This window comes from Protopterus annectens, chromosome 6.part0, assembly GCF_019279795.1.
Source record: "Protopterus annectens isolate FY-2018-M chromosome 6.part0, PAN1.0, whole genome shotgun sequence".
Lineage (NCBI taxonomy): Eukaryota > Metazoa > Chordata > Ceratodontiformes > Protopteridae > Protopterus > Protopterus annectens.
In genome coordinates, this window is record NC_056737.1 from 274,139,897 (window position 1) to 274,164,529 (window position 24,633).

A 24,633-nucleotide genomic window follows, 5' to 3' on the forward strand; every position below is an offset into this window, starting at 1 on the left:
AAAAGCAGAAGAGGTGCTTAAAAAGATGGAAGACAAAGCAAATCTATGCAAACAGAACATTGTATGCTCTTGTGTAGCAGAGTTTCATACAGCTTGCTTTAAATTAAATTTTTGTTCTGCTGTGCTGTGGTAGCAGCAGCAGGTTCAGGAATATGCTTGAATCGCATGGGGTGGATCAGGCTGAGAATGATCTCAGATAAGCTCACCCCTTCCACCTTAATGTTCTCTCTGGTTAGATCTTGTAGGCTTTTGTCAGGGACTTCTAAAAGAGAAATTTGGCTTTGATTACAGCAATTTCTTTCCCTAACATCCCTTTGCTCTTTTTCTCTATTCTAGGCCACCCTATTTCTCCAGGAGAATTTTTTTAGGGAGTCTGTACATATTAGACACTGTATGCCAGCTGAGGATGACTGATCCACCACCCCTTAGTCTGCAGCCCTCACTGTTACAAAGGACAGGGCCCATATAGAATTGGTTCTGTAGCATTGCTGTTAACGTGAGAGCCATCACAAAAGACTGGTGGTTATTTTATTTGGATGGAGTCATATATGTTATTGCCTTAGACCCTTAATTTTAATTTTACTTGCAGCTAGTTGTAGTGTGCAAAAGCTTTGTTCCTTTGGAATCCTTGGAAGAAAAGCTTTGCATACAACATACTTTTTGTTGAAAATAAGCAGTAAATGCACAAGGTGTATGCTGCAAGAGAGCACAAGCACTAGTTTTGCTTGGTCCGTGTCATGCATCAGTATCTCAGACATGTTAAATATGCAGCTCTGAAATTTGTCTAATGAAAGGAAATTACATTAATGGACTTCATTTATTTGGTGCCTTCTGTGCGGAGTCTGCATGTCCTCCGGGTGCTCCGGTTTCCTCCCACATCCCAAAGACATGCAGTAGGTGAATTGGACACTCTAAATTGGCCCTAGGTGAGAGAGAGAGTGTGTGTGTGTGTGTGTGTGTGTGTGTGTGTGTGTGTGTGTGTGTGTGTGTGTGTGTGTGTGTGTGTGTGTGTGTGTGTGTGTGTGCCTTCTGTGGAAGGTTGGGCGCCGGGCTGGCAACTCGACACCGTAAAACTCCACTGCCAGTCATGAGCGGACAGATGATCCGCTGTGGCGACCCCTAACCGGGAAAAAGCCGAAAGAAGAAGAATGGACTTCATTTATCTCCTTGGGGAGAGCAAGTTATAAACAAGAATTTTTCTGTGTTAATGTCTTTTGTCAGATGTCTTCGATGTTGGGGAAACATGTTGTTGCTGTTGTTCGTCTTTCGGCTTTTCCCGGTTAGGGGTCGCCACAGCGGAACTCCAGTCCACTAATGATTGGCAGTAGATTTTCACGAACGCCGAGGTGCCAGCTCTACGTTCAACCTTCAACGAAGGCATGCCCATTTATGCATGTCTTTCGAACGCCCACCCAACCGCGGGGAGGACATGCAGACTCCACACAGAAGGCACTCCCCGCACTCCAGCCAAGAATCGAACAGGAGAGCCTCTTGCTGTGAGGCAACAACGCTACCGGTGCACCACTGCAGATTTTGGGGAAAACATAAAGAATAAAAAAAGGAGAAGGAGGCTATGAGTACAGTGGTTTCATTTGCTACATCCCATGACTCAGGTTATCCAGACTTCAAAGGTGATTTGCAAGCATGTCCACTAGTGGCTTAATTTTTGCAGTCTAGACAAAAGATGCCTCTTTTTACCTTACCTCCCCACAGTCAGTCACCATGGATACATCTGCTTTGTAGTGGGGGTGAGGGGCATTGCTTAGAACAGATGTCCCAAGACACACAGACTCAGCAGGAGACCTCTTAACGCACAAGCATTCTGGAGATGCCCATCCTTGTTTTGCAGACATCTCCGGGCCGAATTCCATAGGGTGCAGTTGCTATCCACTCCAACAGTATTTCAGTAGTGTGGCTTATCAACAAGCAAGGGGGGAGCGGGATACTGTCCCCTGTGCTAGGATGCCATGAGGTTATTGGAATGCGTAGAAATTTCACAGCTTTCTGACATCAGTAGACATTGTTAGTAAAGCTAGCTTGCTAGTGAACAAGCTGAACATGTACCTTCTAACGCACACATGAGTGGTCCTGGAGTCTGGTTACAATACAGACAATCTTCCTTTGCACAGGTAAGCTTGCAGCCTGTTTTCATCCATGATGAATGCCAAGTGCAGCAACTTTTTTCCTCATCCCTCCACAGGATCAGACATCCTTTTTTATAGATACATAAGATGTGGAAGGAGTAAAGATACACAAATTGATAAAACTGTGTGCAGATTCTAAAATTTATTCTTGGACACAGATTATAGATATATTTACAAAATCTTATGCAAAACAGTTTGGTTCCACAAAAGGGGTGGTAAATTGTCCTAGTGACATCCAGGTAACCCCAGATACTGGAATCAAATTAGATTATATTGAAAACGAACTGTGCAAACTGGATCCAAACAAAGCGCAGGGAGGAGACGGAATAAGTAGCAATGACCTGAGAACACTTAATCAAGAACTTACACTGCCATTACTTCTGTTATTCACTAGGTCATATAAATATGGGGAGATTCCTTAATATTGGAGACATGCACTTATTAAACCTGTCTTTAAGGGAAAGGGGAGTAGGACAAACCCAGAATCATATAGACCCTTAAGTCTACTTTCATGTTGTGGAAAAATAATGGAGAAGGTAATACTGGATAAGTTATTGTCAGAACTGGATAGGTTGGGACTTGAAACCATATATCAGCATGCATATGTTGAAAATAGATCTATTACCACCTGTAACATGATGTTCTATAACAATATAATAACAGCTGTGAATAAAAAATTGTGCTGTGATGTGATTTATATAGATTTAACTTCAGCATTTGACAGGGTCATGCACAAAACACTGATCAATAAATTAGTGCAACTAGGTATTGATGTACTGTTGATAAGATGTATAGCTGCATGGCTTACAAATAGAACATGGCAAGTATCACACACCAACTGGACAGGTGAAATCCTTGGTTACAGTCAAGGTGTCCCACAGGGCTCTGTACTAGGCCCTTACTTGTTTAGATTGAATCTTTCAGACCTTAAATTTTCACCTGAGGTGTTCTACAGTCTATATGCTGATGACCTGAAATTGGGTAAACTGATTACAAGTGTTACAGATAAGGCATGTCTGCATAATAATTTGACTAAATTGACCATTTGGGCACAGGAGAATAATATGTTGATAAATACATCAAAACTAAGCATATGATATTTGGGAGACATAAACTGAAAAGTGAATATTTAATACAGCACACAGTGGCTGAAACTGTGGACTCATTGAAGGACCTGGGTAGATTCAGCTACGAGCTTTTCTAATCATATCAACCAATTGGTTAATGATGGTTATAGAACTATAGATTGTATAAAAACATTTATAAAGTCTAGGAAGTCAAACATATAGAAGTCATTGTTAGTTACATTAGACCCAAACTTGAGTATGCAATAACAATATGGAAACCCTATAGGAAAAACAAGCATGAATAAATTGGAAAGAGTACAGCAGAAATATACTAAGGGCATCCATGGATGTGAAAATCTAAGTTATTATGAAAGACTAAAATATCTGAACTTGTACAGCATCTCTTACAGATATTTGAGGAGATCTTATTCAGGTATATAGGGCATTTAGTGGCAACTACCTCTGGGAATGTTTGGGGTTATCAAAAAGTACTAGAGAATCGTCGGATAACCTATGTAGAAGATTATATAGGAATGAGAAGTGTACTAATTGGTTCTCTGACAGAGTAGCTGATGCCTGGAACAGACTACCAAATTACATTAAAGCAAGTACTAGTTTAGATATTTTAAAGAACAGCCTGGACATTTATTATGGGAACAAGTGTTTTGGCATATTGGCAAGCTAGAAGGGCTTTAATGCCCATGCTTGAAACATTTGTATGTATGTATGTATCCTGTGACATAGTTGTCTGGGTTTACTGTACATATTCCCCCGATCTCAATAATAACGACATTTTTATTGAAAGCCAAAATTTGTAAAGCCAAAGTAATTTTCATAGCACCATTTTGGCCCCAACAAGTTTTAGTTTCTTGTGGCCTCGCCTGATGATGAAGCTTCCTATTTTAGAACCTCGTCGAGGTCTCTCTCCCATCTGTATGATGAACATCACCCATATCTCCATTCCCTCAAGCTAACCACATGGTTTCTCCAGTTACTTTGATGGCCAGTCACCTGGCAGTACCCATCTATGGTGGTTCAAATTATCTAAAAAAAAAAAAAAAAAAAAATCACCATAAACATCTACAAAGGCAGTGGTCAGGATTCCTTTTGTGGATGACTCAACAAGATGTAGAGACTTCCAATGCACCTATTCCAGCAGTCATCTCCAATTTCCACCAAGGATTTCACCAACATTTCTAGCAATGCTGAAAGCTTGTAAAGCCTCTCTGAGGGTGCCATCCTATTGGGGCTACCTGTTATGGATTCTGTTTTCCTGTAATAACTCTGTGCTTTCCATCTGAACCTGTGTTGAAAGCAGAACTGAAGTATTTGTCAGGGAAGCCCTTCTTCCTAGTAGCAGTGACATCATCCAGGAGAGTCTCAGAGCTAGAGGCCTTCTCTTGCTCCTCTCCATATTTAATTTCTCATAAGGATATGTTTTGTTGAGAATCAGCTCAGTTTTTCTGCCAATACCCCTGACGTCATGGAAGAAGGGACAACAACCGACGCAGGACCCAAGACTTTGTTAATCAGGCCGACTGAGGGCAACCTGCCAGCAGATTACCCAAATGTAATGACTGCAACAGTGAATACACTCGAACATCTACATTTATGGTAAGTGTACACAACTGTACTTTTCCAGGGATGCAGAGCAAAAGCGATAGTTTTTCTCCAAGTTTGTTTCTCTCTTATGGCTCGTAAACTCTCTCAGTTGTTTGCATCTACTCGATTTACTATTCTTAAAAAAAAAAAAAAATATGCATCTTCTGAAGAAGATTCTTCCTCTAAACCAGAATCTGACCTTTTGGATGTGTCCTTTGACTCTATTCAGGAGGAGCTGTCCTTTTGGAGAAACCATTCAGATGATGATGCATTGTAGCTCTTTGCCTTTCAAAAGAGATGTTATAGTCTCAGTCTCCTACACATGGAAGTCCAGAACCTTTTCCTGCCCCTCCTGTTCTTGAAGTTTTAGAAGACTTTCCTTTCAGCTCCACTTACTTCTGAGTCACAACCACCTGCACCAGAAAAAACCCTGGCACTAACTAAAAGTCCCTGACACTCTTGAGTAATCATCATCATCAGCCCCCTTTTCCCATTCTCCAGATGGAGTTGGATATTGTTCCAACTTTTTTCCATCTTTCTATCTTCATTGCTAATCTCCTACCTACTGTAATAGTCATGCTTGTACAAAAATCACAATTCTTACCTTCAAAGTTATTCCTGTCTTCCTTTATTCTCCAGTTTGACAAGCATAGAAGGGCTATGGATAGATATGGGGGAAAAGGTATGCACATCAGCTGCGTTAGCTTTTCATGCTGTTAATTATTATACACACGTTAGTGTACCATTTTATTTATTTTTGACAACACAAAGAAATTTATACCCTTATATCTCTGACTGATACCAAAACTACAATGCAAAATTTTTTTCTTCTGCCTCTCAAGTTGCATGCCTTTCTATTAAGTGTTCATACGATGTGACAAATGCTTTTTTTCCGCACTGTAACCACTTGTTTTTTCTGCTGAAAAGGTACTTTTGACTAAACGTCCATTTGTACAAGAAGATATAAAAGTAAAGCTTTAAAATGCTTCTTTAGCTAAAGGCTTCCCATTTTGCTCCCCTTCTGCATAGATTTTCAAAACATTGAAATGAGAGAAAATTATACAGGGGATTAAACAGTTTTTCTTTCCTTCCCGTGTTCCAGAACTGTTTTCCAAGCCAGTCCCTTTCTTCCATAAGAATTTCACTCAGCAAAAAAGCAAAGAAATCCAAAAAGAAATGCCAGGACATCCCCAAGTCTGATGTCAAGAGAGCAAAAGGTCCATTCCAGGATAAACCTTCCAGCTACTGACTACACCCCTTCTCCTTGAAGCACTTCTCTCTCAGCCTTTTCCCCCTCCAGTCTTCCAAACAGACTTTCAGTCTTCCCTTTGGAGAATGGTCATAACGGACACTTTTTCGTCATTCAGTGGAAATTTTTTTCCCCTTCCAGTACTTTATTTCACAGGTACCTTGGAACCAGCGTTTTCTAGTTGATCCGATTTTATCAGAATTTTTGCACTAAGGAGTAATAGAACTTGTTTCTCCAATTCATAAAGAAAAGTGCTTCTACTCCAGGTTTTCCTAGTCCCAAGAAAAGAAGGTATGAGGAAATATATCCTGGATCTGTCTGTTCTCAACACATTTTTTTAACATTCTGAAATTCAAGATGCTGACTCACCAAAGTCATTTTTTTCTTTGATTTTCCCAAAGCTTTTATGTCTACCTTAGACCTGAAGGACTCTTACCTACCCATTTTAATCTGTCTTCATGGGATATTCTTAAGATTCTGTGCCTTTGGGTTGTCCACTGTTTCAAGAGTGTTCACAAAGTGTATAGCCCTTTTTGTAGTATTCTGCAAGCTACCCTTACATAGACAATTTTCTAATTCAAACCACTTCTTTTCTCAAAATTCTGTAGGACATATAATTCACTGCCAGTCTATTTCAGATCATAGACTACAGTCAGAATTTCAGCAAGTCCAGCCTTCTTTCTCCACCTTCTCTGGCGTTCCTAGGTTGTCCTCTCTAATCTTCTCTCCTGATGCCCTTTCTCCCTTCAGATGAGGCTATTCTTGACAGACTATTTTCTGCCTGCCTCTGACAAACCTATATTTGACTTCTACAAGAGAGATTTTCAAAGTTCTTGAGTATATGGCATCTACCAATCACATGATCCCCATTTGCCAGACTGTACATGAGGAAAATTCAGTGGTGTCTAAAATCCATATGGATATAGCACTGTCATCCTCTCTTTCCCCATTTTTATCTTGTCATTTGTGTGGAAAAAAGCTACACTGGATCACTCAGTATAAACCCAGGAGTTCCCTTTCTAATAAATCCTCCTCTTCAAAATGTCTCCACAGATGCATCAGATAGCATAGTGGTCGGGGACTTGTTTAAAATGATTCAAGATGAGGTTTATTTCTAGAAAAGGACAGGAAAAAGAATGTAAACATAAGAGATAAAAATAGGAACTCTTTCAGGTTCTGACAGGTAATACAGCTGTCATATGATGCATCAACAGACACTGGGACACAGTCCCCGTCCCCACCATACAGACTAACAGTGATGGTGTGGGACATTGCTTGGAGAAAAAGGCTGTGATGAATAGCAGTTTACATCCATTCAGAGCAGTACAACATGGCAAATTACATAAGTAGATAAAATGGCTGACCCCCCCCCCCCCAACACACACACACACACACACACACACACACACACACACACACACACACACACACACACACACACACACACGGATGTTGAACAGGAATGTCTTCCTTCAGACTGTTCATCAGTTTGGTACCCCACAGGTGGATCTTTTCACCTTCAGTCTGTAACATTAGCTCAGAATATTTTGGTACAGGACTCCTTGAAAGAATGCCTGGGCAATAGATGTCTTCTCCTACACTTGGAAAGGGAAATGCTGGTGTGCCTTTCCTCTTATTCAAAAAGTCCTGCTGAAAATTCAGAAGGGAGAGTTTCAAAATTCTATTGGTGACAGCCCCTTTTGGTCCAGACAACATTGGGTCCTCTCTTCTTTTCCAGCTAGCCAGGGGCAATCGCAACATATTTACCTACAGGATGGATTAGTTTTGTCTCATTCACTTAAACCTGAAAACTCTGAGAATCACGAAATGAATGATAAACTTTCAATTCCAGGGACGTGCAACAGGTTCTAAAGGAGGCTAGAAAACCTGCAATTAGAAAACCGTATATATTTAAATGAAAAAGATTTGGTGCCAAAAGAGAGGGTTGGATCCATGTCAAGTAGGGATACCTTCTGTCCTCCAATATTTGTGTGAGCTACTCAATTTGAGTATGGCATGCACTTCCATTAAGGTATATTTGTTAGCTGTCTCAACTTGTCTTCTCATAGATTTACCTCTTTCTTTATATTTTGAAGTCAAGCAGATTCTACAATTGATTCCTCCTTGGGACGCTAATTATTTGCTTGATTATCTGTACCACCTTTTGAACCAGCTTCTTTTGCCTTTTTAAAATACTGTACATGGAAAATAGTCCTTGCTTTAACCTCTGCTAAAAACATTTCTGAGTCACAAGTCCTGATGTTTAGTCTACTTTTCCTGTGTTTTTTTTTTTTTCCAGAAGGACAATGTATTCCTTGGAACTAACCATTCATGTATGCCTATGGAAGTCACTTAAGTTGTATCTGAACTAGTGTGTCATACATCTTCCAGCATTTTTTCTAACAACCAACATAAGGGTAAAATAATTACTTTGTTAATGGCCTCAGACATCTTAAGATTTTATTTGGACAAAACTAAAGAAATCAAGAAATCTGATCAGTTCTTTTCCTTTACAGGTAAAAAGTAAGATCTTCCGGTATCCAAACGCACCATTTCTATTTGGGTATCCCTTGCCATCTCATTTTGATATTCATTCCATGGTAAATCTTGTGTGGGTGATTTCAAAGGTCATTCTGCAATGGCTGTATTGTCTTTCTGTTGCTCTTTTCAAAAAGCTTTATTCCAAATCCATATTCTAGACAGATACTTTGTCTTCTATTCACAATTTTACAAAGCATTACAAGATTAGTGCCTTCTCTAGAGCCAGAACTGGATTTGCAAAATCAGGTATTGCTGGATTCCAGGACTCTCTCTTTTTCCCTTCCCAGCCTGTCTAAAATGTTTGGAAATCATGCCATCTGTCAGAATTACTGCGACAGTGATCTAATGATGAAATTATTAGAGCTGTGTAAGAGCTTATCATAATAGTAGATGTTCAACTAGATCAGTGTTGCAATATATGCACCCTCCATCCCATGCCTTCTCTGTATTTCCTTTTGCCTAGGTGGAACCCCTTTTTACTTTTTCTTCCCCTTCTGCCCACTTATTCATATCTTTCCTCTGCTTTGTAAGCCTCCATATTCTCTGTGGTAAATTCTTGAGGATTTTCACACTCATACTTCCCTTGTGTACCAGTGCATAGATCTCACAATTAGGTTTAAGATCAGACATATGGCATATAAAGAAGTAACACCTCAGCTTTGGCATACTGGTTGGACGTATGGTATCCTTGGCAGGATATGTCACAAATGTCAGCATTACTGCAACAGTGATCTGTTCAAACAAATACTGTTATGGTAAGTTTCCTAACAAAACTGTTCTTTGTTCTAATTTCTAGACTGTATAAATGGTCCAGATGCATGCCTTTTCACTCTAAGGCATTAATTATATTAGCTTGCATTTGCATTTTGTTGCTTTAAAATTGATTTATCACTTTTCTTTTGAAGATCAATTTAATTGCCCCACCTCGTTATGTAATGACAACCACAACACTGGAGAGAACTGAAGGCCTTTCTATCCTAAACCAAGCCATGGCAGTAATCAAGGAGAGGATAGAGGAGAAGAGGGGTGTCTTCAATGTGCAGATGGAGGTAAGCTTCCTGCATATCGCTCAGTTGAGTTATTGTAGAGATTTAATTTCTTAATTTTCTGAGCTTGTCTTATTTTTCCATTCTTTAGCCATACTTTGTAATGTTTTAAAATTATTTTCCCCAATGGATATTTACTTTTAGCAGCTTTCTGTAGTAAGCATGCTGTTCTCTTATTCCACCCCAGCGTTAAGTGGACTGAGGGGGGAATAAATGATTAAAGAGCAGGAAATACAGCAGAAGGGGAAGGTAAAAAAGTAAAGAAAGGTATTTGTGGATGCATTATGGATGAGGAATTGTTTGGGATAAGTAAGAATTGCTTGGGGTCAATAGGCTGGAAACGTTCTGGACAAAAATGAAGGGAAAGAGATAATTTGAAAGCAAAAATATGGGAGGTAATATGGGTAGATAAATTAGTAGGCTTAAATTTAGTGTGACAGTGACAGCCATTTAGAAGGTTGTTTATACTTAAATATTTGAACAGAATGTTATCTTTGTTTAAAAGCAAGTCACAAAGTTTGCAGATGAGAAGAGAGAAACAACTAAAGTGAGAGAGGAAGGTGTATGCAAGTGGATATTGGGAGAAAACCTGTCTAAAGATGGTATGGTGTGTAATACTGCACTGTGCAAGGAGCATAATTTAGAGAGTAAGAAAGTAGTCCGCAGTTACAAAAAAAGTTTAGCAGGAATGAAAGGAACCTAGACAAATGAGAATTTGAAATGGATGAGTTGAATCTTTTTTTAGAACCGATATTCTTAATTATAACTTTTTTAACCTGTTAACAATAGGTTAGGTTCTGATATATTAGCACCATGAAAAAAAGGCCAGAGCCATGGGTCACGTTACCTTCATTTTTGCGTATCTTTGGTTTAAATCAGTAGGATCATTTTTTTTCTCATGTTCAGGACTCCTGCAGGGTGATTATTTCAGTAGTGTGTTAGTAGTACTAACAAAATAATTACTCTACCGATTCCATTTAGAATGAGATGGAAACAGAACTCAGAAGTGGACTTCATGCTATTCACTAGCATGATGACGCACTTGATCCCTTCACATAGTAACAACATGCATCTAGCTAATCCGTGATTCATGTTTTCCATTGTTTGCAAGAAGCTAATATTAGTGCTTTCTAAATTATCTCTAGTCATGATTGCAGAAATCAAGAGCAGTAAACAGTCTAGTCTTCATGGCTGATTTTTTTTTTCTTTCAGTTGTCTTTAGAATTTCAAATACAGGCAGGACTACAAAGCTATATGTGAGCAGTGGTAACAGTACACTCTGCACGCTGCAGCAATCCGTTTATTTGTGTTATTTGTAATTTATTTTATTCTTATTACAGTGATTGGGTGGGGTGCTTGTGAATTACATCAGCAAGTTGAAATCATTACCATGACCATTATTTGTTTCATTTTTTTCCCCACGCACACATTTTTAATGGGGCAGTCAGTGTATAAAGTCAAAGGGCACGTTTTATATGGTCACAGTGAAATGATTTAGTTTGATTGGCTAGGGCTTAGAGACAGTTGCATATATGCCTGAAAGAAACAACTTGAAATGCATTTACTGTGGCCATTCTTCCTTTGTTTCTTTTAATTTCTTCACAATTTTAGCATCAGAAGCAAGCAGAGGAGGAGGCATTTTTGTGGGAGGCAGGCTATGTATGAAAGTATGGGGCAGTTAAATAACACAATTAGTAATCATTGATATAGCTTGTCAGGTGGGCAGTGCATGCATGTTTGGACAGTAAGTTGGAGTACATTACTTTTGCTACATGTTTGTTTCTTCACAATTGGGCATCATAAGTCCACATAAATGTGGATATTTTGAGTGGTGTAGACTGTGAGAGCATAGTGCAGTTACATGATCTCTTTGAAATGGTCATTGATACGACAACAGTGAGTATGTGTTTGAGAACAGCAGGATGTTCTTCATTCCACATTGCTGCAGTCCTAACCATTGGGGTAGTCCGCTGTCCAGTCGGCCCGAATACCAAAGTATATGGTTGACGTCGGTCAAGGCGCATTAGACTGATGTCAGGACGTCAGGGTACTAATGCGCATGACCGACGTCATATCCTCAGTCTTTTTTGCCGCATGGTCCGATGCAGAAGCAGTTTTGCGAGTGCAGGTTGGCGTTCTGACAACTTTCCGAAGTCGGAGTTTCAGACCGAATCAAAGTTGGCTAAGTACCCCGTTGGGGAACATTTTGGTTTTTTCTTGCCTCAGTATTTAACCGGATGTCAGAAAAAGTGAATAACTGTATTTCTTGTGGGAAGCAGATACCTCATAGGGATTACCATACTTTGTGTATACCTTGTTTAGGGCCTGAGCACGACGTTGTTGGTTGCCGCTCTTGTGCTAGATTTAACAAACGCACTATTAAGAGAAGGTTAGACTGTGCCAGGTTAGTGTTTGGGAAGCGTTGTAATTATAAAATGCCGCCGGATGCTCCGGCGCCGCTTCGTCCAAAAGCGCAAGGACAAAACTGCAAAGCCTAGGGTTGATGAACCGCAGTCCCGGACGCCGGTTCTTTAGAAGGCTCAGTGGAGCCAGAGGTTTTGCCAGGAGTTTCTTTGGAGTCTCAGGTAGAGACTTTACTGTTACAGGATGTGCCTTCTCAGGAGGTAGGCCAGGCTGAGGGGGCTTCTCAGGTAACTGTTCTTCCCTCTCTTCCCAAGGTAGTTAGAGCCTCTCCTTCTGTTTCCAAAACTTCTTTGAGAGGTAGGCCAAGTTTAGCTTCAGTGGGGGCTTCTCCTAGCACTTCAGGTTCTGTGCCTAAGAAACATATGCTTAAAATGGCAGAAGATTTAATTACTATGATTAGAGGCTCCATGCCCCCTCCTGATAAGAGGCCTAGGGTGGAACCTGAGTTTGAGAGTTTTGAACAGTGTTCAGAGGCTTCTGAGTCTTCTGTGGAAGACTTGCAGGAGTATCCTCCTTATTCTGATTCTGATGTGGATGATTCCACTCCTACAGCTTCTCCTCCTGAGGATTTCTCATTTTCAGAGACTCTGCATTCCATGAGGGAGCACTTTAAATGGGAAGGCCAAGATTACTCTGATTCCAGGAAAAGGCTTAGGGAATTCTTATTTTTACCCCAGCATAGGCCCTTAGCTATACCTCCTGTGTTGAATGTGGTGGAAGATGTTTTTGCAGAGGCTTCCCTGAATCCTGATTCTTTGCCTCCTGCCCCTGTTAAACCTGATAGGTACTATAGGGTGCCTGAAGCTCATAAGTATCTGTTTAAGAGTCCTAGGGCAGACCCGGAAACTGTTTCTCAGGGGCCTAAAGGTGTTAAGGCCTCTGTTGTTAAAAATCCAGTTCCCACTGATAAAGAGGCAAGGGCTTTGGATAGGTGGGGAAAGAAAGTGTATACTTCTTCCACTTTAGCCATGAGAGCGTTGAATTGTCAGTTTCACATGCTAAAATATCAAAATTATCTCCTTTCACAATTGAAATCTAAGGTGGATGCTTTGGCGGAAGGCATAGAGTGTAAAGAGTTGCTGGATTTAGTTCATGTGTCTGAACAAGTGGGTAAGCATTCTTTGCAATGTGGTTTTGATGCTGTGCAGGCCTCCTCGAGGGTGGCTGCCACTAGTTCTGTTCTTCGCAGGCATGCCTGGTTGAGGGATCAGAATTTAGCAGAGCATGTTAAGACTAGGATTTTGGATGCTCCTTTACAGTCTGATGTGTTATTTGGTTCGCCTGTGGAAGCAGTTTTAAAGAAAATGGAGGACAAAGCTAAGTCTATGCAAACTGTTAAAGATTTTTGCAGGTGCAGCCACCAAGTTTAGTAGAAATTGGCCTACTAAGGGATGGACATATCCTGCTTATGATTCCCAGTCTAGGGGTAGGTCTAGACGTGGTAGGGGCAGAGCTCAAGGTTCTTTTAGGCCTAGAACAGGGGGTTCACCTGCTCAGACTTCTGGTGAGGGCAGGGGTCAGTCCTTTCGTAAACAAACCCAATGACCTGCCTTTTCAGCTGCCAGTAGATTCTCGTCTGGCAGCTCCTTTGGGAGGAAGACTGTCTCTTTTCAAAGAAAATTGGGATTTAATCACTCAAGACAGATGGGTGTTGGATATCATTCACCACGGTTACAGGTTTTATTTCCATACATTGCCCCCTTTCAAAGGTATGCCAGACGTTCCTCCTCCACAAAGGACAGAGGCTCACAAGCAAATTTCTCTGTTACTCCAAATAGGGGCCATTCAGCCAGTCCCTGTACCAGAACGGGGCCTAGGATTTTATTCTCGCCTGTTCCTAGTACCAAAGAAGGGGAACACGTGGAGACCAATTTTGGATTTATCTATCCTCAACACTTATCTGGACATTCCCAAGTTCAAAATGTTGACGTTACAACAGCTTTTACCTCTGCTGGGCAAAGATCACTGGATGGTAACTTTAGATCTCAAGGAAGCTTACCTTCATGTGCCTATAAGACTAAGTTGCAGAAAGTATCTGCGTTTTCGAGCTGGAAATTCTCATTATCAGTTCTCTGCATTGCCCTTTGGCTTATCTACTGCCCAGAGTATTCACAAAGGTTCTGGCTCCAGTGATAGCTTACTTCAGGCTAAAAGGAATTCAAATCTATCCTTATTTGGACGACTGCCTGATTCTGGCTCAAGAAAAGGAAAACCTTCTACAGCATTTGGAATATGTCATAGCAGTGCTAAGATGCCTAGGGTATTCTGTGAGCGAAATAAAGTCCAGTCTAGTACCCTCTCAAGACATGTGCTTTCTGGGTGTGAGACTGAATACAGCAGCCCAGATGGCCTTTTAACCCCGGACAAACAAAAGAATCTTTCCAGTTACTTCCATCAATTATCTCTTCAGTCCGGGCTGACTGCAAGGACAGTCCTTCAAGCCTTAGGGTTCATGGCATCTTGTATTCTGGTGCTTCCCAATGCCAAACTGCATATGAGGAAGCTGCAATGGTATCTCAAAAATGTATGGACACAGCACTGCCAGGATTTGGACACTGTCATTCCAATAATACCTTGCATTCAAAAAGAATTTTTGTGGTGGGCTCAGGAATGTCACCTAAACAAGGGACTCTCTGTGACCCGGCCAGAGGCGAGTCAGATTTTAACGACAGATGCCTCGGACATTGCTTGGGAGCTCATCTAAATGGAAAGTGGATACAAGACAAGTGGCCTGCCAGACTTCAGCATCTACATATCAACATGAAGGAGATGTTAGCAGTCCAATTTGCATTAATGGCTTTCAAGGAGTTACTTCTTCCAGGGCAGGTGTTGATTCTAACAGACAACACAACTGTCATGTGGTACATCAACAAACAAGGGGAACACATTCTTATCCTCTATGCAGGCAAGCAATGATTTTATGGGAAACTGCGCTCAGCTTGCAACTAACTCTACAGGCAAGGTTTCTGCCAGGAGCACAGAACTCCTTAGCAGATGTGTTAAGCAGACAAATCATGGATCCCCACGAGTGGAAACTGGATCTTCATGTATTTCAGAAATTGACAGTGTCATGGGGAACTCCAGACATAGATCTGTTCGCTTCTCCACTAAACCACCAGCTGCCAAAGTTTTGCACAAAGGGGTTTCATCACACAGCTTGGAAAGTGGATGCTCTTGCCTTCAGTTGGAAAAATCTTCATGTGTATGCCTTTCCACCTCTGCCTCTTCTTCCAAAGGTGCTTCTAAAGGTCAGACAAGACAAGCCAAGGATGATTTTAATAGCTCCAGATTGGCCTCGGCAACACTGGTACCCACTACTAAGGAGTCTGGTAAAGGAGCCTCCATGGCCTTTGCCTTTGATTCCACATCTGTTATCTCAGAAGGACGGTCACCTGCTCAATGTCAAGCTTCACTCTCTTCATCTAACAGCCTGGCATATTCTGTTCTGAAACACAGCAGGTCTCAACTTCCTCAACAAGTTTTAAATGTGATTATGGAAGCCAGAAGACCTAGTACAAGGAAGGTGTACGCAGAAAAATGGAAGAGATTTTTATTTTGGAGTGCAGCAAAGAATTTAGAGATTTCTGAGCCTAATTTGAGTGTGGCTCTTCAATATCTTACTGAGTTATTGGACAAAGGTTTGTCCTTCTCTTCCATTAAGATTCATGCTGCAGCAATTTCAGCTCACTATGATTGTGACCCACCATTGTTTTCGCATCCTTTGTTCAAGCAGTTTCTTAGAGGGGCAAAGAATATAAGACCCCACGTAGAGCTCCTACTCCTGCTTGGGATCTCAATTTTGTGTTGGAAAAACTTACTCTACAACCTTTTGAGCCTGCGGCTACGGCTGAATTGAAATACTTGTCATGGAAGACTGCTTTTTTGTTGGCTATTACTTCTGCAAGAAGGGTTTCTGAGTTGCAGGCCCTTATGGCAGTAGAGCCCTTTTTGATTTTCCATAAGGATAGGGTATCATTACGTACTAATCCTTCCTTTATGCCTAAGGTGGTTTCTAGTGTGGCTTTAAACCAAACTATTCATTTGCCTACTTTCTATACAGATCCCCAAAATAAGGGAAAAGATTTTGCACACTTTAGATGTACATAGGCAGTTGCGTTATTATTTAAGCAGGACTAAGGATTTCAGGCAGTCTCAGCAGTTGTTTGTTTCTTTTGCTTTGAGTTCTCAGGGCAAGCCTGTGTCTAAGCAAACTATTTCTAAGTGGATTGGGTTTTGCATTTCATTTTGTTATTCCCATCATGGCAAGGAGATTCCAGCTGGGATTAGGCCTCATTCCACTAGGGCTACTGCCACTTCAACAGCATTTCTAAGGGGTGGCAACTAAGGATATTTTGGAGGCAGCTACTTGGAGTTCAGTGCATACTTTCTCTAAGCATTACCATCTTCCTCTCTACTCTAAATCTAGGGCTGGTTTTGCCACAGCTATTTTGCAAGGCATGTTGACAGCTCCTGCTTCCTTATGATTTGCCAGCCTCCCTTAACTCTGCTTTGGGATTCTACCCAGTGGTTAGGACTGCAGCAATGTGGAATGAAGAACATAGTACAGTTTTGTACCTACCATAAATGTAGATGTTCGAGGATCCACATTGCTGCAGTCCAATTTACCCTCCCTCCTTCCCCTCTGTGTTTGGGGGTGTTGGTGGGGGTTAGGATATACTCTTGTACATTTGTATATATATATTGTATATATGTTTGGTGCAGGGTTTTTTTTTGGTTTTTTGGTTTGGGCCTTGTCTTTTTAGGGTCTTCTGACATCTGGGGCAAGAAAAGACTGAGGATATGACGTCGGTCATGCGCATTAGTACCCTGACGTCCTGACATCAGTCTAATGCGCCTTGACCGACGTCAACCATATACTTTGGTATTCGGGCCGACTGGACAGCGGACTACCCCAATGGTTAGGACTGCAGCAATGTGGATCCTCGAACATCTACATTTATGGTAGGTACAAAACTGTACTTTATATTTCTTTCATAGTAATCAAACATCAGTAAGGTACACAGCAGGTGTCTGCTTCTGTGGAAGGGTGAAGAGGCATGCCGTATTTGAATGCACAGGGCAGTTTTACCACTCAAGTAATTTGTATAGTTTGTTGGAACCAGTGTTCATGTCTGAGGCAAACCGGCTGAAATACATTACTGTGGTCTTTACATTATTTATTATGCTCATCATTAGACTACTGCAACAGTAGTCCTTACAATGTGAGACAAATCTTGACAGGGATACTGTAGATTTCACCAATCTACAAAACTTTATTCACCTTGCTCTCCTGCTGTGTGCCTGCCTTGAGCATGAGAGGAAAGTCTAGCATAAGAGGGAAGTACAGACTTTCCAAAACTCACAGATTTCTTGCTGTTAATACACTCATGCAGACTTTCATCAGCGTTGTGTCTTTAAGGGCCATTATTGGGCTTCAGCTACTTAGATTTCAGTCAGCTGTGTACCGCATTGGGGGACCCTTCCCTTTCGGCTAGAAACAAATATACAATTTTTGATTATATATCATTATACAGATTCCTATACTAGTTGTGTCTTTTGTTTTCGGAATGGAGCACGTCAGCCCATGTCCTATTTTTATATTTCATTCCAAAAACAATTAGAAATAGGCTAAATTCCCTCAGTGTTCATCAGAAACTGATATATGAGGAACTTAGCTCATGTGGCCATTTCAGTGGATTCTCTAGCTAAAGACTAGCTTATTTTCTACCTCAGATCATTTCAGAGCATTATTGCAGCGAGTCAGAGGCAGTCCCTCAAATCTATGTGAAAATGCTTTTACTCTAGACTTTTTCTAGTTCCCAGGGAAGATGACATTTGGAGGCCTACTCTGGACCTTTCCATACTAAACCCACATCCCAAAATTCAAAATATTGCAGCTGCAAACTTTCTTTCCTATCAGGCATTCCTGATCATCTTGGACCTGAAAGATACTTAACCTACATATTCCCATTCAAAAAACACAGATATTTTTCTGATATTTTTTGCCTTGGAACTACATTTTCAGCTTATTAATTTGGGCTGTAGAAAGACCAAAGCACAAAGTGTCTTCACCATGTGCCTTGCTCCAGTAATAGATCATTACAGGCTTCAAGGTGTTGATCTAAATGTCTACCAGCCAAAATACTCTGGCAGCTTTGCAGTTCGGTATGAATCTTCAGAACAAGCTAGATTTTGCCCTAAATCTAACAAAGTTATTCCTGGTCCTGTTCTGCAGTCTAGTTTTTCTGGGATGCATTTCGGCCACCTCTCTGAAGATGGATCCATTCTGTAAGTGAAGCGGATACTTCTGAAGCATTCTAAAAAGGGTTGGATTCTAGATCCATTCTGGAAAGCAGGTACTTAGTCCTCTGTTCACACTTTTAGCAAACATTCACATTTGCATTCTATTTCCAGAACAGGCTTTGCTAGAGCTACCCTTCAGGGAATTGAGGATTCTGGTCCTTCTTCATTTAGCCTTCCTTCCTGAGCATTGGCTGTCATCCCACATTGTAATGGCTACTGCAGTAGTGGTCTAACAAAGAACATAGTGTACCTGTGTAGCTTACTTATAAGAAAAAATGTTTGAATAGATCACTGTTAAAGCACTAGCACCCTCACACCACCCCCTTATATTTTATTCCCTGGTCAAGATGAGTAGTGTCCTTCTGTCCTTTATTCTTCTGACATGATTTTAATTTGAGTTTTGTATTTTAGCCTGCTTATTTTGAATTTCAGCCTTTCTGTTTTGTCCAAGAAAACTTTTGAGTTTTGGCATATCCTTGTGTCCCTCTAATGCTGTTATGTCCTCACCTGCTAAGGGTGGATGTACAGTGTCCAGGGAAGGAGACTGAAGCTTTATAGACTGGTCAGGCGGCATCCTATATTGTAATGGCTATGGCAACAGTGATCTGTTCAGGATATGTCCTATATTGTAATGGTTGCTGCAACAGTGATCTGTTCATTCATTCACTGTTATGGTAAGTAAACTACACAACTGTGCTTACTTTGTGTATACTCGTGATATTTCATTGTAAAGAATCTCTGTTTTTCTTGGGGTCTGGTCATGTGTGAAAGTAAAGGCAATTACATGGTCACTGTTAAATGATTGTGTTCTGCTTTCAGTTGCATAATTAAAATAGGAAAGAGACCAGAGCTGTCTCTTGTTAATTGCACACAAATTGAACATTTTCCCCAACCTGGTGCTGTTGTGTTTTTAAACTCAACTTGTCTCTCTACTTGCCCTCCCTTAATGTTAATTTAACCACATATTTCCTTCCTTCTCCTGTTTCATTGGCTGTTGTCAGTAAGCACAAATCATTGTTTTAAGTCACTCCCCTTCAGCTATTTAAACTTCTTGACCATCCCACTGTATGCCTTAGAGCCAGAATACTAAGTGCCCACACCCTTCCAATCTATCTTGCTCTTTTTAAAATTAGTGGCTGTCCCCTAAGATTGCTAAAGCTTGACTTAACCCCTCTTTCACTGTGTCACAGAATTGTAACTCCTTATGAAGTAGTATAAAGGCAAACTTAAGATCCTCAGGGAATCAGATAACACAAAAATATCTTTCCTATCTAACTGCTTAATGCACACTGCAGCTCTAAGGATATTAACCCCCTTTACCTTTAAAATCTGCAACATCTAGTCCAAGACCCCCAATTATTGGAGAGCCCACATTCTGCCTCTCAGTAGTCCATCTTTCCTGGAGACTGCCAATTGTCAGAAAGTCTGATAACTGTGTCATAGGTGCCAGCTTGAAATGTGTGCTTATATTGTACTTTGGGTGAGAGAAGAAGCAGAGGGCAATGATTCCTGACCGTCCCTGATTAGGCAGTGAAGGTCTGTGTTGGACCTTCTTGATTGGGCTGATTGCATTCAAGGTATCTACCAGGAAAAGGCTATAACAAGCCTACAGACCTGTGCATTGTCTTCACATCTTGAGATTGGTGCTGCTGTTTTGCTTTTGTTGAGAGAAGAAACAAAGGGACATTATATCCCAGCAGCATGAAGTATGGTGAGACCAGTACTAGTAGTACTAAGTTAGCAGCCAATCAGGCAAATCCCCTCTTTTCATCATTCTTGACAAAGCTAATTATTTATTTTCTGTAAGTACTGCGCTTGATCAGCTGCTGAGTAACCTAACTTCAGAATATCTCCCTTAGAACTGTCATTAGGTTCTACTTCAGTAATTCCCCTCGAGTGTCTGGTAGTGCCCTGTATAGACACAGGTACCTTGTGTCATCATTTTTTCTGTAAAAGCACCCTTGAAATTTTCACCAATAACTAGTTGTACACAAGGCAACTAGTTTGTAGTGGCAAGCACTGCTCCCAGTGTTGCAAACCAGATACTCCTGATATTACTTTATATCCTTACTGCAACTGTCTAATCCATAAAAAAGGACTTGTCATGGATATGAACTTTCCCACCGTCTCCATTACTAGCTTGGTGGATGTAGGCATCCAGAGGGAATGTTTAAATTACCTCATGTTTACGCACAACCAGTTAATTCTCAAGCATACTGATAAGGTATGCGAGAGATGTATTTACACAATGTCACTGGAATTAAGGCTGTCACGTAAAAACACTCCTGATGTCAAGTCGTGTATAGTACAATACTGAGCATATCACACACAGTATAAAATAGACACATAGACCCACGTATGCTGAGGCACTTAAATGTAACCTTCCTAAACCCCAAAGACCTTCTAGAGGAAGTACACATAACAAATACATTCAGCAGCCTTGAATGTATTCTTTCAAAACAACACCCACATCAACACATAGTGCCACATCGCATGGAGCCTCTACTTTTAAGCTGATAGGGCAAGCCAGTACAAAATCCAACATTCTGGTCATTGGGGACTCCGTTGTAAGACACACTGATGTCCCCCCTCACTGGGCTCATTAAGGAGAAAGTCTCTGTCAGTTGCTTATCAGGGACCAGGATCCTTTACATTACATACAAACTCGGGTCATTGGACCACACGTACCAGTATGACTCGGACATAGTCCATGTGGGTGTAAATGACCTGAGATGTACTTCCCTAGATTATACGAAGAGATAGCATGGAACTCTCTGAATATGTGTTCCAAGCTGGTATAAGCCTAACACTGAGCAGAGTTTTACATTCTCCAAGGATGATGCCACAATACAAACAGAAGATGACTGACTCTAATAATTGGCTTAGCTTCTGGTGTCATTCGAAGAGTGTGCAATAATTGTCAGCATGGAGGGAGATGGTCAGCAGACCACACTACATTGCCAAGGACAGACTGCATCACCCCTCTAGACTTTCAAATATTAGCAAAAACATTGTCCTCCCCGACAATGCCTTTTTTAGGCAATAACAAACTGAAAGTACTTCCAACATAGCAAATCAGAACCAATAAAGTCTAAAGGTGTTGCTACTCAATGCTAGGAATCTAAATAAGAACCTCTACTCCCTACAAGCTCTCCTCACTTTAGAGAATGCGGAGATCTATGCAGTCACTGGGATATGGTTTAACGCTGCAAGAGCACACCGGCATTGCAAGGTTATAATGCCTTCCACACATTTAGACCAGCTACTACACAGACAGGGACTAAAGGTGGAGGTGTGTCAATTTACATAAAAATGTATATATATATCTCTATGTACCTATTAAGTCTTGTATCTTTTTTGTATAATTTCTTGTATAAGTTTTGTGTAATTTCTGTATATGGAGTTTTTCTCCTTGGGCCTCCGCTGAAAATGGGTCTTATCCCAGTTGGACCTTCCCAGTAAACAAATGTAAAATAAAATAAATACCTCAAGGCTGGTCAAACAGGACAATGCACTTGAGTTTTTCCATGTTCATTTCACCAAAAGTAAAATCCCATACCACTTCCTTGCAAGCTGTTGATCCCCCTCTATGATCTAGGAAAACCATAACGTATTTAAGCTTACCGGATGCACTCGTCAACCAACCCAATACATATTCATGGGCAACTTTAATTACCACACTATTAACTAGAAATCCTATGACACCAAACGTGCCGGCACAAAGATTCCTGGAACTGGATTGTCAATGTGCCAACCAGGAGCACAATCCTACTAGATCTGGGGCTCAGTAATATGGGAGAATGCTGCACTGTAATGTTTTTTTCTTTTAAGGTCAGGTTACAAAACTGTCTCCTTTGAAGTAAAACAAAAATATGGAACCCCACTAACCCTGGAATGTTTAGGAACTACTCCAAGGCTAACTTCCTGCTATTAACTGATAACTTAGCAACATTTCAAGCCCCCATACAACCTGAGAACACTGCTGCCCAAGTGGAGCTGTGCACAAAAACCCTATACAAGTATTTTAATAGTTGCATAGAGGCAGCTATACCCACCAGGGATAAGTACAGAACTAACTTGAAAAACATGCCACCCTGGTGAAATCACATCGTCAGTTGACTGTGTAACAGAAGGAGGAAAATAATGGCAAAAATTAGGAGGTGTAACATCTAGCAGGATAGAAACACTCTCCTCAGACTAAACAAACCATACAGAGGATGGATAGTCTACCAAAGCCAAATTTTAGGTAAATTTGGCCTCCCAGGCCTAGGACAACCACAAGGCATTCTTTAGCAATGTCTGCGACCTGAAAGCCAATCCACAGTTGTATGCATAACTCATTGTTAATGGAGCCACCCGTACAGAGCCATAAAGCAATTATGACAATAAGTGTCACTGTTAGAAAAATAGAGGAGAGGGAACAGATCAACAAAAATGCTAAAAGATTAACGTAATAAAAGCAATGCGCAGTATTACAGCATACCAGGATCTGTCATGCACTATCACAAATAAGCTAAAAATCTCACACAGGTGGAAAAATTTAGAAGATACACAAGTAAATATAAAGGAAAAGTACAAAATAAGCAATTTGTTGATGACCCAAAAAAGTTTTAGCGAATTGGGAAACAAGGTAAAAGGAACTGAAAGACCATCAAAAAAGAAGAAATAAATACATTATGGAGAAGTATTTATGAATATCATGTAGAACATAACAAGGATGCTAAATGGATAGAAGTAGTAAAAGAAAGAATAATAAGTTTAAAGGTACAGGGTGTAAAATGGGATGAAGTAACAGCCAGAGAGATTGAAACAAAGTTAAGAAAAGCCTCCAGTTGGAAACCCCAGGCCCAGATGCAGTACCTAACTTCTGGTTAAAAGTATTAACATCTTTGTACAAAGATTTAGCTATGAGTACAAACTATATACACACCCTGAACAGACACCAACCTGGCTAATGACAGGAAAAATAATGCTCTTACTTGAGTGAACCTGCAAGCTACCCTAAAAACTGTAGACCAATAACTTGCCTTCCAACAGTGTATAAACTATACACAGGAATTGATGCAGACAGAGTTTATAGTCATTTTGAAGAAAACTCAATTATGGCAGTAGAACAAAAGGGCAGTAAAAAAAAGTCACATGGAACACAGGGTCATTTGTTGTTAAAGTCATAGTGGAGAACTGTAAAAAGGAAGAGTCTAAGTATGACATGGATTGACTACAAAAAAGCATTTGATAGTATCTCACATTCGTGGATGAGTGCTTAAAAAGTATAAGATGCACCCTACATTGATTGACTACATTACAGTGATCATGAAACAGTGGAAGACCACTTTACAATTAAGCCATGATAAAGGAGAAATTATGCCAGGGATAAAAATTCAGAGGGGGATATTTCAGGGTGACTATGTCACCGTTGCTATGTTGCCTTGCCCTTAACCCATTAAGCTGTCTACTTAACAGCTTTAGGCCATGGCTATCATTTGGCTCCTAGAAAACAGTGTAAAGACTTCTCATTTTTTCTTTAATGATTTAAAACTGTATAGCTCATCAGATGAACTGAAAGTACAAATGCAAGTTGTCAAAACTTTCAAATGATTTAAGAATGTCATTTGGTCTTGATAAATGTGCAAAAGCAGCCTTTAAAGAGGGAAAACTGCAGCACCAGGAAAACATCAGTTTGGGACAAGAATGTGATGCAGTAAAATCCCCATTATCTTGGACTCAAGCAACTGGCATTTGATTGGCTACAAGCCAATCAAAAATCGCAAAGCGGAGCCACTTCTACTCAATGCAGAACTGTTCCACATTGAGTAGAAGTGGCTCCATTTTGCTATTTTTTTTTTATTGGCTCGTATATGAGCCAATCAGAAATCCGAAAAAGGAGTCTCTTCTGTTCAGTGTGGAACAGCCTGCTGTTCTGCATAGAACAGAAGAGGCTCTGTTTTAACATTTTTGATTGGCCCATATACTGGCATACAAGCCAATCAAAAATCACAAAACATATTTCAAGCAACTGGAACATGCACTTAACCGGCATCTACCAATCTCCACAGGTGCAGGTTAAGTGAGAATTTACTGCGTAAAAGAACTTGAGCAAGAGAGAATATATAAATATTTGGGAATTGATGAAGGATCAACAGTAAAACATGAACAAATGCGAATAAAACTTAGTAAGCAATACTTTAGAAGACTTAAATTAATCCTGAAAACAGCATTGACATCTAGAAACAAAATCCAAGCTATAAACCAATTTG

At 40.5% G+C, this 24,633-nt stretch overlaps 1 protein-coding gene across 1 annotated transcript in view; it reads left to right on the plus strand.

The window, feature by feature from the left end:
• EIF2S1 (eukaryotic translation initiation factor 2 subunit alpha) overlaps positions 1–24,633 on the plus strand; it is a 344,364-nt gene that overhangs the window by 286,485 nt on the left and 33,246 nt on the right. The window contains exon 6 of the mRNA XM_044073507.1: positions 9,509–9,652. Coding sequence (XP_043929442.1) covers positions 9,509–9,652 — 144 coding nt within the window. The remainder of the gene's footprint in view (positions 1–9,508; positions 9,653–24,633) is intronic.